This window comes from Hyperolius riggenbachi, chromosome 10 (assembly GCF_040937935.1).
Source record: "Hyperolius riggenbachi isolate aHypRig1 chromosome 10, aHypRig1.pri, whole genome shotgun sequence".
NCBI lineage: Eukaryota > Metazoa > Chordata > Amphibia > Anura > Hyperoliidae > Hyperolius > Hyperolius riggenbachi.
Window position 1 is genome coordinate 87,309,694 of NC_090655.1, and position 14,779 is coordinate 87,324,472.

The 14,779-nt window shown below is 43.6% G+C and overlaps 1 protein-coding gene across 2 annotated transcripts in view; it reads left to right on the plus strand.

Moving 5' to 3' along the window:
- The window catches only part of SLC16A9 (solute carrier family 16 member 9), a 111,759-nt gene that overhangs the window by 74,063 nt on the left and 22,917 nt on the right, over positions 1-14,779 (plus strand). For both annotated transcript variants that reach the window (XM_068258365.1, XM_068258366.1), the window contains exon 4: positions 12,005-12,148. In XM_068258365.1, coding sequence (XP_068114466.1) covers positions 12,005-12,148 — 144 coding nt within the window. The remainder of the gene's footprint in view (positions 1-12,004; positions 12,149-14,779) is intronic.

Below are 14,779 nucleotides of genomic sequence, written 5' to 3' on the forward strand. Positions count from 1 at the left end.
CAACAAAACCACACAGCTAGTTCGGCAGCAGTGAGAAAGCCTGTAAATATCTGTTCATAAAATATTAAAGTGTCATTTTTAACTCAATGCTGTAGAAAAATACAAGCTTTTATGCATGTGAATGTACTTGGGGTGCAACACCTCCATGCCGAACCAACGTGGATTTGCCCAATCCGCGTGGCAATGCACTACGGCTGTTACCGCAAGGAAAAGTTAAATTACTGACTAGTGACGTAAATTTCCAATTTGTGCGGTAATTACCTCAATTATTGTTAATTCATAAAGTTTTCTGCATTCAGTAAAAGAATAAAAAGGTTCAGTATTTAAGACCAGCCAGCAGTTGTCAGTAACTGGCACACAGGCATGCAAGAAAATGATCAGGCAAGGGAGAAAGCCAATAGTAGGTATCATCCGTCCTAGTATTCACTCAATTGGAGCCAATATACTGCTGGGCGGGACATCACTGTAATCAGCAGCCCAATAATCCCATTCTCTCCCATCCCCTACTCAAATCTCAGAGCTTGCTGGCAGGTTCCCGATTGTGCATTCCATTGCTTCTTCTGATTGCTGCGGAAGAAGCCGGAGGCAAATGGGGACAAGGAGAGGGGTGGAGGAGACCATCATCCTGCACTCTGGGACCCCACCGCACTGTTCCATGTGCAGCCCCACCGCACTGTTCCATGTGCAGCCCCACCGCACTGTTCCATGTGCAGCCCCACCGCACTGTTCCATGTGCAGCCGTCTCTACTATGTGTAGCATTTATATACAGGACTCTGTACTTCATGAACAGCTCTTATGGGTAGCAGCTCCCCTCTTGATGCTCTCTTTGCAGCCTCCCTTTTCAAACTCCTCCTCTGCATGCAGCTGTCCCTCTTCCAGGTCCAGCTACCTCCTTCAGCTGTAGATGCCCTAAGCCTGGGACCTTTGTGGCCTTTCCAGAAATGTGGCCAATGGCTCCAGTTATCACCTTGGTTAGTGAATATGGCAGCAAAAAGACATTAAAGCAGACCTGAACTCAAAACTTTCTCTCTTCTCTAAAAGATAAGCAACAGTATAATAACCTTTAATGAAAACAATTTCTTTGTTACAGCTGATACAAATCATGCAATAAATCTGCAGTGCGTCTACTTCCTACTTTCATGGAAACAGGAATAGGATTAACATCTTGTGTTTACAAATTAGCTCGCTGCCATGGCAGAGGAGAATCCTGAGCTGAAAATTACAGTGGTGATTAGTCACAGATGAGGGGGGATTAGACAGGTTAAACTCTGTACATAAAGGGTGCGTTCCTCCTGTCCTGTGCAAGAGTTCAGGTCAGAAGTTTAAGAACATTTTAATATTAGTAGCTCAATGAACATCTCTGCTGTGTCGGGGACAAGTTGCACATCCCACATTATCATAATGCCCAACATAGTGCCGGTGTGACATCACTTCCTGGGTGTGGCATGAGGAGTCTGAGACTAGTCTCAGGGCCCTTCCACATTGCATGCCCTTCCATCTGATATTCGAAGTGTATGCGTTTTGCTGATTGCAAGGTCACTGTGATTAACATACTAAAGGTGAAAATTGCTCTGGTCCATAAGGGGGGACACCCCTTAGTGGTGAACTGGTTAAATTGGATATTTTTTTGCCCCAATAGCTAAATCTAACACAGCATTTTGAGGCCATGACCTTGATAAAGGCTACCTTGCATGACCTTGACATGTGATATTTTGGCACTTTATTGGAGCTATAAACAATGATTGCAGCTTGAAGAGTGTGCAGATTTTTCTTGCTTGTATGTCTCCAGCCAAAACAAGGCAAGTGCAGAATAGCAAACATACACTCCTTCTTTTTACTGGTGCAGCTATTTCAGTAAATTCATATAACCACATCTGTTCAATGAAAAGACCCTGATAGGTCTGAAACATTGCCTATTCAAATGCAAAGTTGTTGCTGATCATTTATATAGATATCCATCCATGTGCTATTTCTAATGGCCAGTCCTGTGTTTTGAAATAGCAGAGCACACTCTTTTGTCAGAAGTCACCACAATAATGGATTTTTAACTTCTTCAGTATCAGTGCTGGCACAGGTAATTTTGTTCCGCAGTTCACAGAAAGTGCCGGATTGCTTTTCACAGAGGATTTCTGATTTCTACAAAGAACCCTTTGTGAGCAGCAGTGGAAAGTTAGGGTTATTCTCAAATGCTTCCAGGGCCTTAATAAAGAGGTATTAGATGACAAAGCATCACTGTATTATTGTGTTAATCTTATGGAAATGTTTATATTAAAAATCTTGACCTGTTAACTGATTAGTCTGATTATTAGCAAGTTATTTCAATATTTTTAGTTCAAAAGAGAACAACACATTTGAGGTTCACCACTGAATGGCTCATTCGATTTAGTATCAAAGCAAGCCTGTATGGGGTGAAGAGCAGAGGCAATGCTGTATTTACCTATATATTACTATGACCTAACCCACTCTCACACAGAGCCCTCACTCTACCGATTCCTAACACTTAACGCTCCTTCTTCCCATGCCTTAACCCCCTGGTGCCTAACCCTCCCCCCCTCCCCCAGTGGCATCTAACCCTTAACACCCCCTTTTGGCACCTAACTGTTAACTTGTCCATGGTGCTCAACTCATAAACCCCTACCCACTGTGCAAATTGCAGTAATAGATGTATTAATTTTTCTATTTGTTGTCGTAAGTTGCTAAGCATTAAGCGCTTCTGGGCGCACAAATTTCTGCTCTTTGCTGCTAATCGTGGCTTTTATCATTGCCGCGAATGGCAGCACCCTTTTTTCCAGTGAATTAAAAGAGGGGTCCACACACAAACTTTAACAGGAACAGTGTACTATTTATTGTGCCATTACACACACATAAGTATCTGACCGTGCTCTGACGATGGTTTCGGGGCCAATCAGGTTCCCCTTTGTCAAGGCTAGGACAAACACACATGTCCAACCACAGTGCAAACACAATATAAGTAACCTGAACCACAATCATCCCCCTATCAATCAGACTTAATTGGAACGGTCACTCTGAATCCAAAAAACGTTATGCAGGATAACAGTGCACTGCAATTCAAAAGTATTGGTCAACATACCATTCAATCTGTGAGGCCTTCCAATCAGATCCCCAACAGTCCCTGCTCATCCGACAGCCATCTCCCGCCAATATTGCCCGGTGAGGGGCATGGCTAGAGATGAGCATAATGACTTAATTACGATTTCGCGAAATTTCACGTAATTAGTGTCATTACGATTATGGCCGTAAGTACATAATCGTAATGAAGAAGGATTTCGCGAAATTCCGCGTAAGCGTAATTTTCGCATAATTTTCGCATTACAGTGGGTATCGCGAAATTACTTTTGCCTTGCATGCAACCGTTTGTAAGCGTAGTTACATAACGTAATTTCGCGATAGTTCATATTACTGTAAGCGTTAATTTTCGCGTCATTTTCACGTTACGGAATGCTATTTCGCATATAAAATTCGCCATGTAGTGATATTTCGCATCAAAATTCGCCATGCAGACGAAAATGCCTTTGGCGAAAATTCGCGAGCAACCCTGCTAACAAGTAATTACGAAATTCGCGAAATTACGGAGAAATGCGAAATTACGTTATGTTTTAACGCGAAATTACGTTATGGTTTAACGCAAAATTACGTTATGAACGAAACGCGAAATTACGCGTTGAAAATTACGCTTACAGTATTTTCAATTACAATTTTAATGGCAATTACGCTACCATAATTTCGCATCGTAATAGCAAATTTCGCATGCGTAATTATAGTAACGCGAAATTTCGAAAATTCCGGCTCAACACTAGGCATGGCCAATGCTTTTTTCCAGGACACCTCAGGGGCCCTTATTACGAGCTTCAGGGTGCATCTGCCATTGCACATGCCATCGTCTAAAAGAAAGATGTATTTTCTCTTATGAAAGTGAAATTTGAACATACCCCTCTGTTTTAACCACTTCAGCCTACAGGGTTGAGAATTTTTTACATCTGAGCAAATTTCACCTCCTATTCATTTGCCAATAACTTTATCACTACTCATCACAATGAATTGATCTATATCTTGTTTTTTCCGCCACCAATTAGGCTTTCTGTGGGTGGTATATTTTGCTAAGAGCCACTTTACTGTAAATGCATTTTAACAGGAAGAATAAGAAAAAAACGGAAACAATTCATTATTTCTCAGTTTTCAGCCATTATAGTTTTAAAATAATACATGCCTCCATAATTAAAACTAACGTATTGTATTTGCCCATATGTCCCGGGTATTACAACGTTAAAATTATGTCTCTATCACAATGTATGGCGCCAATATTTTATTTGGAAATAAAGGTGCATTTTTTAAATTTGCGTCCATCACTATTTAGAAGCCCATAATTTAATAAATCATATTGATATACTCCTTTGACATGAATATTTAAAAAGTTTAGACCCTTAGGTAACTATTTATGTTTTTTGTTTTTTTATTATTGTAATTTTTTATTTTATGTTTTATTAAAACTTGTATGTGGGTATTTTTTGGTGTGGGAGGTAAACGGGATTTTACATGTTTAAAAATGTATTAATTCAACACAAAGTGTTTTTTGGTGTAGTTTGCTATTTGGCCACAAGATGGCCACAGTCAAAAAGTCCTGGGAGCGAACGAGCTCGCTCCCAGGAAGAAGATAGAAGCAGGGGAACTTTTTGATCTCAGAAAAGCCGCAGCGTCTGAAGAGACGCTGTCGGCTTTTCTCCGGGTGGGGTCCGATCAGTGAAAGGGATTTATAATCCCTTTCATTGATCGCTGGGCTAACGGCCCCCAGCGCGAGCACGCACGGGGGGCCCGCGGGAGCGCGCGCAACCCGTGGGAGTGCGCGCAGCCTAACTGGACGAAAATTTTCGTCCAGTTAGGCTGAAGTGGGAGGCAGAATAATACTTTGGTTTTCAGGTTCATTTGGGCCAGCTGTAAGAAATCCTGATGGTTTTGGGTTCTCCATAACTTAACTGTATGGACAATAACATGACTCCCACAAGTCTTATCCAGACAGTCATATCCAATCCATAATTTGCACTGATTAGGGCCAAGATTAGGGATTAGGGCCAAGATAACATCAACACTTTTCTTTGAAGTTAAAGTAAACCCATAAGGGAAAAAGTGCCCCTGGGGTATACTTTCCTCGGGAGGTGGAAGCCTCTGGATCTTAATGAGGCTTTCCCCATCTCCCTTCGCCAGCGCGATCCAGCGCTGGCAGCCCAGACCAGAATCTGCTTCTGTCAAATTAAAAAGGTGTGTTTGTGTGCTATAAAGCATTGGTTTTGGATGCATGCCTAGCTCTCATTGGCATAAAGGAATTATTTGGATATTGAACTCATGTTGGCATTATGGTTGAAATTCTTGCTCACTCGGAGGTGAGATCTATAATTATCTTTTGTTTAAAGAAGGATGAATCATACTTTTGAGTTACTTTTCATCAAAATAGATACATTATTCATAGAAAAGGGAAGACCATCAACATATTCAAGTGTACATGATCGGTAAGGCCCCTTTTACACTTAATCAGTTGCTCTCAGTTAAAATGACAAGAAAACTGATTTTCAAAGTAATGTCCATGTTTTCCTATGGCGCAGTTCCCACTATACTCGTTTTTTACTGACATTTTTTGCATTGCTATGTAAAAACGAGTACCAATGCGTACTAACGCACACTTATGCATACCAACGCATTAAGTGTAAAAGGGCCCTAAGGATGGAAACATACCCATATCAGCTGAGGGTGCCATCCAGAGGTCTCAAGCGGCCTTGACCGTACCCCAAAAAAAAAAGGCTGCTACCAACTTGAGTATGTCCAACAATGATTGCTTCAATGTTGGTGGTTTCACTCCAGACACGCAAACAGGGGCGTTTCTAGGGTCCTTGGAGATTGGGGGCACCTGTGGGCACCAGGTGGGGAGGTATATGCGGTAAAAATGGGCATGACCATGTGATGAGTGGGCGTGACCATGGGTGGGGCCAAATGTACATGAACTTAGCAGCGGTGTAAGCTACAGATAACGGGCCTGCCCATCAAAATATTGGATGGAGCCCCCTGTCCTTTATTTAGATTATTTACAATCAGTATAGGCATAGATCAAAGATGTATATACAATTTTGATTGGTCAATCACTGACCAATTTTACCACCCCCGTGCAGTAAATGGGCCAACAGACAATGAATTTGATGAACAGAGCTAAAATTGGCTAATCAAAATTGTATGTGTGTACCAGGCTTTACAGCTAATACTGTACAAACTGAAAGTAGCAGGGATCAGCATACAATACAGCTGGTTTACAATCAGTAAAGGCACAGAGTAACACATTACACTGTACACAGATCAGCACACAGTGCAGGCACTAGAGAACAGCATATACTGTACATACTGGTGTTGGTGGTAGGTGGTCCACACATGATGGATAAAGTTCAAAACGCTCACCACCTCAAACTAGCAATTGGGGGAGATACTGTACAGTATAAAGACTCTGTGCGAAACCTTGGGGTGATCCTGGATGGAAATCTAAAACTCAGACAGCAGGTATCAGCTGTCGTCAAGTCTTCCTTCTTCCATCTAAGAAATATAGCGAAAATAAAACACCTAATCCCAGCTGAAGACCTACCTGCCCTGGTTCACGCATTTGTTTCCTCCTGCCTAGACTACTGCAACGCCCTGTTAATCGGATCTACAGATAAGGTTCTGCGCCCCTTACAGCTAGTACAGAATGCTGCAGCAAGACTCCTAGCCAATGCCCCCCGCAGCTCACACATCACCCCAGTACTGCAAACTCTTCACTGGTTGCCAGTAAAATGGAGAATCAATTTTAAGATCTGCCTGCTGACATTCAAGGCTCTACACCACATGGGACCCAAATACATAGCGGATCTATTGGAACTTTATGCCCCTCCACGCATCCTCCGCTCTGCCAACAAGATGAAGCTGGTTATTCCCAGGATACACTTAACATTTGGTGCTCGGGCCTTTTCCTATGCAGCCCCTACTCTATGGAACTCACTTCCACAATCAGTATGAGAGGCTCCTTCTCTGGACAGCTTTAAAAAAAGGCTAAAAACTCACCTCTTTTCCCTAGCCTTTGAGACTGCATAATGCAGGGTCACAGCGCTTTGAGTCCCCAGGGAGAAAAGCGCTATATAAATATTATTGTTATTGTTATTGTTACTGTAGGCAGCAGAATTTAGCTAGCGTGCCAAAAACATGAGGATCACGTTGTGCGGCGCACTTATCGCGCCGCACCGAAAAATGGGTGGGCCATGGACCAGAATGTAGGTGTGGTAACGGGTGGAGACAAATTTACATGAACCTAGCAATGGTGGGACATTAGATTAGGACAGTGGTGACGAACCTTTTGGAGGCCGAGTGCCCAAACTGCAATCCAAAAGTCAGTTATCTATCGCAAAGTGGCAACAGCAATTTAAACTAAATAAATACTGTACAAACGTTTTAACTCATACATGAACATTATGGAAAATCCAAGTTGAAAATAATCTGTGAAGATAAACAATTTCATCCATCCTACTCCTGAAAAATGTATTCAATTTTTGCTATTGTCTCATATGATAAGGATTCAGCTTTTACCATAGTCTCGCAGTTAGCAATCATGTGACCCCCAACAAGACAAATTCAGCAATCATGAGGCCCCCAACAAGACAAATTCAGCAATCGTGAGGCCCCCGACATGACAAATTCAGCAATCGTGAGGCCCCCCACATGACAAATTCAACAATCGTGAGGCTCCCGACATGACAAATTCAGCAATCATGAGGCCACCAACAAATCATGAGGCCCCCAACAAGACAAATTCAGCAATCATGAGGCCTCCAACAAATCATGAGGCCCCCAACAAGACAAATTCAGCAATCATGAGGCCTCCAACAAATCATGAGGCCCCCAACAAGACAAATTCAGCAATCTTGAGGCCCCCAACAAATCATAAGGCTCCCAACAAGACAAATTCAGAAGTCATGAGGCACATAAATAGACAGCATTTCACATAAATAGGCAGAATGCCCCCTTGATATGGTAGCCCCCCAAGTTAGGTAGTGAGTGACAGGGACCCCCAGGTTAGCTAGTGAGTGACAGGTGCCCCCCAGATTAGGTAGTGAGTGACAGGCACCTCCGGTTAGGTACTGAGTGACAGGCGCCTCAAGTTAGGTACTGAGTGACAGGCGCCTCCAGTTAGGTACTGAGTGACAGGGACCCCAGATAGGTAGTGAGTGACATGGAACCCCAGTTAGGTAGTGAGTGACAGGGACCCCCGTTATATAGTGAGTGAGAGGGACCCCCATTAGATAGTGAGTGACAGGGACCCCCGTTAGATAGTGAGTGACAGGGACCCAGACCCCAGTTTGGTAGTGAGTGACAGGGACCCCAGTTAGGTAGTGAGTGAAAGAGACCCCTGTTAGATAGTGAGTGACAGGGACCCCCGTTAGACAGTGAGTGACAGGGACCCCCATTAGATAGTGAGTGACAGGCGCCTCCAGTTAGGTAGTGAGTGACAGGCGCCTCCAGTTAGGTAGTGAGTGACAGGGATCCCCGTTAGGTAGTGAGTGACAGGGACCCCCGTTAGATAGTGAGTGACAGGGACCCCCGTTATATAGTGAGTGACAGGGACCCCCGTTATATAGTGAGTGACAGGGACCTCCGTTAGATAGTGAGTGGCAGGGACCCCAGTTAGTGAGTGACAGGGACTCCAGTTAGTGAGTGACAGGGACCCCAGTTAGTGAGTGACAGGGACCCCAGTTAATGAGTGACAGGGACCCCAGTTAGTGAGTGACAGGGACCCCGTTAGATAGTGAGTGACAGGGACCCCCGTTACATAGTGACATGTAGCCCCGTGAGATAGTGACAGGGACCCGCTTTAGATAGTGAGTGACAGGGACCCCCCCCCCCCCCCCCCTTACCTTGCAGCCAGCAGACCTTGATCAGCGCTGCGGGCGACCCGACCAGATAGTGATGTCACTTTCGCATATCAGTGGTGTACGCTAGGTCCTAGCACCCGCTGTGACTGGTCGCCCGCTGATCGAGGTCTGAAGCTCTGGCCGCGGGGACAGCCGGGGGGGCAGCCGCGGCCAGGAGGGGACAGCGGGCAGTGCCGGGCACCCATGGGGAAGAGATCCGGGGCACCCCAGGACAGATTGGGGCACGTGCCCCCCAAAATAGGGCTAGCGACGCCCCTGCAAGCAAACGTCCACTGAGATCAAAATGTGATTCATCAGAGATGCAGTTGTTTTTTTTAAAAGAAACCTCACGTACATGGGTGCAGTTGTCTTGCTCTAAAGCCCCATTGGCAACAGGGTCGCTACATAGTAATTTTTCACACACATTTGGAACCCTCTTGGTTCATTAGGACAGGGAGTTGCTCTATTGTAACATGCCAACCTATACCAATCTTTGTTGCCGATTTCCACCTCTCACATTGATGGTTTGAGGTGCTTCACAGTTACCATGTCAAGTTGGTGAAAAGGTTTCATCCATCCGCTCGTGGCATCTCAGTAAACAAACATTACGTAAAGATCACCTGGCAGGAGTAAAGATGACGCCACCCGTGATACATTTCAGAATGTAAGGGTGAGGAAAGATTTTACAATGGGCAAACACGGACTAGTTTTATTATTATCATTGTAAAAAAAGAAACAATTTTAATCATTACATTTTTTTCACTACAGTTCCTCTTTAATTTGTAGCAGTATTTTAATATTTTTCTAGAAACATACAACACCTAAATCATGAAGCGCAACATGATATACAGTTTTGATCTAGATTATCTATTTTTCTCATTGAAATAGTACATAGTAAGTTGTTAGCCTCACTTGGCACACTCCATGGTATGTTTCCAAGAACTCCTCTCATAATTACTGTGTTAATTACTAAACTGATTTCTTCATTGCTGTGTGCAGCTGAATGCATGTTGAATTACCTAAAAACCGTGCGCTGCATGTATGGTATGTCAGCAGAAATCTTGTTTACTAGAAAAAAACAATTATTGAGATAGCTAATCTCCCAGCACTTCCTTAACATTAATGTGCTATAAACCTGCAGCTAATGATAATGAAGGCAATTCCAGCAACCTTTAGCATAAGGTGAACAGATGGCTCCAGGCTAGAACACTTTCTAGTTGTTGATCTTCAATTTAGTGAGCTCAGCTTGTGTATTGAGGCAAATGACTTAAGATGCAGGTACATCTCTCTCATACCTGGACCTGTATACTGACTTCTGTTATAGGCCTTGTTCAGACAAATCTGCCTTGGCAGTCCCGACATCTCTTCTGAAAAGACCATCAGTGGCGTAGCTAAGGAGCTGTGGGCCCCGATGCAAGTTTTACAATGGGGTCCCCCAAAGCACTCTATACGTAACAATTGATACGACGCACCAAAACCTGCCAAGGGCAACTACAGTGTCAGAGGTGCAAGAAAAGGATGGAAAACAGTTTGTTAAGGATCACCACTATTCAAAGTATCTATTGAAGTGATTATTATGAGCACAGGACCAATAGAGAGCTAATTACTGTAGTTGAGGGAGGGCCCCTCTGGCCCAAGGGCCCCGATGCGGTCGCTACCTCTGCAACCCCTATTGCTACGCCCCTGAAGACCATGCTTTGGCCAGTACCATGGGAATTCTTGACCTTTGTCCCAGCTGTACTATGTAGCTTCGTACTCTGCTCTACACAACATGATGACATACCAACAAACTTTCTGAAATGGGGGAAAAAAAGGACATGTTTCAGTTCAAAATTATTTCGTCAAAGTTATGAAGAAAAAAATCACAAGCAAGTCAACTTTTTCTACCTTCACCTTTGCAGTGATTGAAATCGCACTGCACTTACTGTAGGTTTTGGACTATAAGACTCACTTTTTCTCCCCCAAAAGTGTTAGTCTTATAGTCCAAATGCAGGGAGTTCCTTACTTCAGAACGCCTGCCAATACGAACCTCCAACCCGCCGCAATGTCGGGATACTCACTGTACTGTGCTCATGCAGAGGAGGACACAAAGGGACAAACGGAGGACACAGGGGGAAACAAAGGGACAGAGAGGAGGACACAAGGGGGACACAAAGGGGCAAAGTGGAGGACACATGGGGACACAAGAGGGCCAGAAGAGGACACAAGGTACAAGGGGGCATGAAGTACAAAGGGGGCATAATTCACAAGATGCCCCATCAACATGGATGCACCAGGTTTAGTATATATATTTTTTCCCCTTGGTTATTGTCCTCTAAACCTAGGTGTGTCTTATGGTCAGGACCGTCTTATAGTCCAAATCTACGGTTAATACCCAATGCAGTAATTTAGAGGTTGAATATAAAGTAGACACACTTGTCATTGTTAAAGAATGCAGTTAAAGAATGCATCTATTTATACAGATAGTCCCCTACATACAACACTTGCGTTATAAGCGTTTCATTTATACAAAGTTGATGTCGTACAAACAGTAATGTACTGTTTTTATTACATATTTTTGTTATAATGTTATGGCATTCTATACACTTTTATAAGTTGTTCACAGCACAGGGAAGTGCTGACAGCCATTATTTATACCTGCTGATTACTTGCAGATAAGCTAGAATTAGACAGGCTGTTCTCAGTCAACATACACAGCGTGGATTTCTCTGTGCTTTCCTTGACTCCTGTGCAATAGTGTAGGTCCTCTTTAAAAACTTAGTTCCATGGCTCCCTCAAGGTTAATTTACTTTCAATTATTGTACTATAACATTTAATACAGACTCAATGTTAAAAATAGTCCAGTACTATACCCCTCTCTGTATAAATACCATTGAGTCTCAAGTAACCAGAAAGCACACTTATCCAGCATTAGCCAATCCTGGTTGATACTGGATAACAGAGACTCGACTGTAATAAGATACTACTACTTTCTACTACATTCTGGGCTCAGGCAACTGTAGGGACAGGTGAAAGGTGTGAGTGCAGCAAAAAAATGGAATGTTTAATAATGTATATTGTTTTATTTCAGGTCCCCTGTGTAGTGTGTGTGTCTCCTCCTTCGGGGCTCGACCGGTCACCATATTCAGCGGTTTCTTGATAGCCGGGGGGCTGATGATGAGCAGTTTCGCCCCAAACGTTTACTTCCTCTATTTCTCATATGGATTTATGGTTGGTAAGTAACACATTGTATAGGACTAAATACACCTGAAGTATGCTCTGGAAGTATGTTCATTATTTCATAGGAGGAGAATCGCCAGCTGCAATAAGAGATGGGTGCTATCTGACAATAACAGGAAACCAATTTATCCATCTACAAACAGCTTCATAGTCACGAGCAAAACATGGACATGTTCAGTAAACAATTTACCTGGCAGCTGGGTAATTATTCAGCAGCTAAAGGCATTGATAGGCTAAATCTAATTACCTATTCATTTATGATGATGACTGTTATTGAGTCAGCTTATTGAAAGTTGGTCACTTGGGCTTATAACAAGGCAATAAAGGCAAAGTCACAAATTCCAGGCCCCATAGTAAAATATATACATGGGGCCACCTAGTCCCAAGAAAATGTTGTGTGGCATTCCTACTGTTTGCATGTATATCAATGTATTCCCATTCCCCTCCACAGCATCATTCTCTTCCTTCCCTCATCCAATCCATTAGTAACATTTAGGAAGGGTAGAAGAGAAAAAGGAAGGGTTGTGCCAGCACTATCTGTCCCTTGCAGGACAGGAGACAGTGGGTGGTTACAGACAGTAAATTTGCAGCAAGCTGGCTCCCCTACCGCATGTCAGTATGCTCAGAGTCAGGATGAGAGATTTCAGTGTTCAGTCAGCTTTGTGGAAAGAAGACCAGCACTGCTGACAATAACTTTGGTTTTATTAGTTAATCACAAATGACATGTCATATGGCAACATACCACAAATGGCATATTTCAGTCCTACCAGGTGAAAATTAAATCAGTGTGCTTACTCCTACCATACACCTGTAGGGGGAAGTAGTGCAGTGGGTGCTGGGCACTGAATGGAGGCCTGACGACTGTTTTGCAATTAACATGCTTCTTTTGAGGCCAATCTTAGCCCTCATTCACATTGGGTGCATTGAGAAACGTGTATGATAAAATAAATGCATGCTTTTTTGTACTCTTTAGTGTGCGTTTCAGTGCATTGCGGTGCACTTTTTTTAAGTGGACCCATGCGTTTACATGCTCTTTTTCAGCATGTTTTGCTTATTGTCGCAGTAGCAGTTGTCAATAAACATTTGTTTTCATTTGAAAATGTTTTTTTTTTTCAGTTAGGGGTAACAAATGCATGCGTTTCTATGCGCTAAAAAAAGCGCACCCATTCACATGCATTGATGTGCTCTTTACAACTCAATGCACAGAAATGCATGCAACACTACGTGTTTTTTTTTGTAACTCAGCGCAGCGCATAGATGTGAACCAGGCACATTCAATTACATGGGAAAACCAATACCTTGCTAAACGAACAGTGCAATGCGCTGTGAAAAGCGCACAGAAACAGCCCTGATGTTAACAAGGCCTTAGGTCAATCCATGTGTCACTTGTGATTGATCAATAAAACCACTGATATTGTCAGCAGTGCCGGTCATGTCGCTTTTTTCCACAACATTAGTAACATTTATCTTACACTCAGGGCCATTTCTGGCTATTTTGGTGCCCTAGGCATGGCTCTTTTTGCCCCCTTAATCTTGTAAACAGGAAGATCATAGCCTACTTCAATTCTTTTTGCAGGTACCAATAACAAATGAATAGGTTATATACAGAAATGATGAGCTGCGGAAACTAAGGCCATACAGTGGTGTAGGCATGAAAGCAGTCACTTACTGCTCACCATGCTTAGTGAGGCAGCACCGGTAAACCCCTCTGTTTGTGGCTGCAAGTAGATCTAGTCTTCAGCTTTGCCACAGAAGTAGTGTGGCGGCGCATGCGCAGTCTTTTAAGTCAGCCTCACAGAGAGCGATTACTGGCTCACTGAGCATTTCAGCAGGAGTCAGGCACACTGATAAGTTTCTTCTCCCATGCCCACACAACTGTATGGCCTCAGTTTCCACAGCTCTGGTTGCCTCTAGTTCAGGGGTCTAGTCCTGGGAAAAGAGGTGAGTGGACTCTAAATACCCCTGCGCTGCGCTACGCGCCAAAAAATGAGCGTGGTCAAGCATAGCGTGTGCGTGGTCATGGGTGGGGCCAAATATACATGAACTTAGCAGTGGTGTAAAAGGTCTGCCGGGGGGAGTTTGAGCTCTGTTGTAGTGTATCCCCCAAAAATAGATGTAATCTGACAGCATTTCACCAAAAATATATGTAATCTGGCAGAGGTTCCTCCAAAATACAGATAATATGGCAGTGGTTCCCCCAAATAACAAAATGACAATCTGGCAGCAGCAGTTCCCCAAAATACGTGAAACCTGGCAGCAGATCACCCACAATACACGTAACACCCAAAATGCATGTAATCTGGCAGCAGTGGTCCCCCAACATACACAATCTGGCAGCGGTTCCCCAAAATACACGTAATCAGGCAGCAGCGGTTCCCCAAAAATACATTTCTGACAGCAGATCCTCCAAAAAAGGTACCCCTAGTATAGCTAGCCAGGTCTATAGGTGTCCCCAGTATAAGTAGCCATGTGTATAGTTGTTCCCAGAATAGGTAGCCAGGTGTAGAGATGTCACCAGAATAGGTAGCCAGATCTATAGGTGTCCCCAGTATAGCCAGGTCTATAGGTGTCCCCAATATATGTAGGCAGGTGTCCCTCCAGCAGGAGGGGAGCAGCGCAGTGAAGT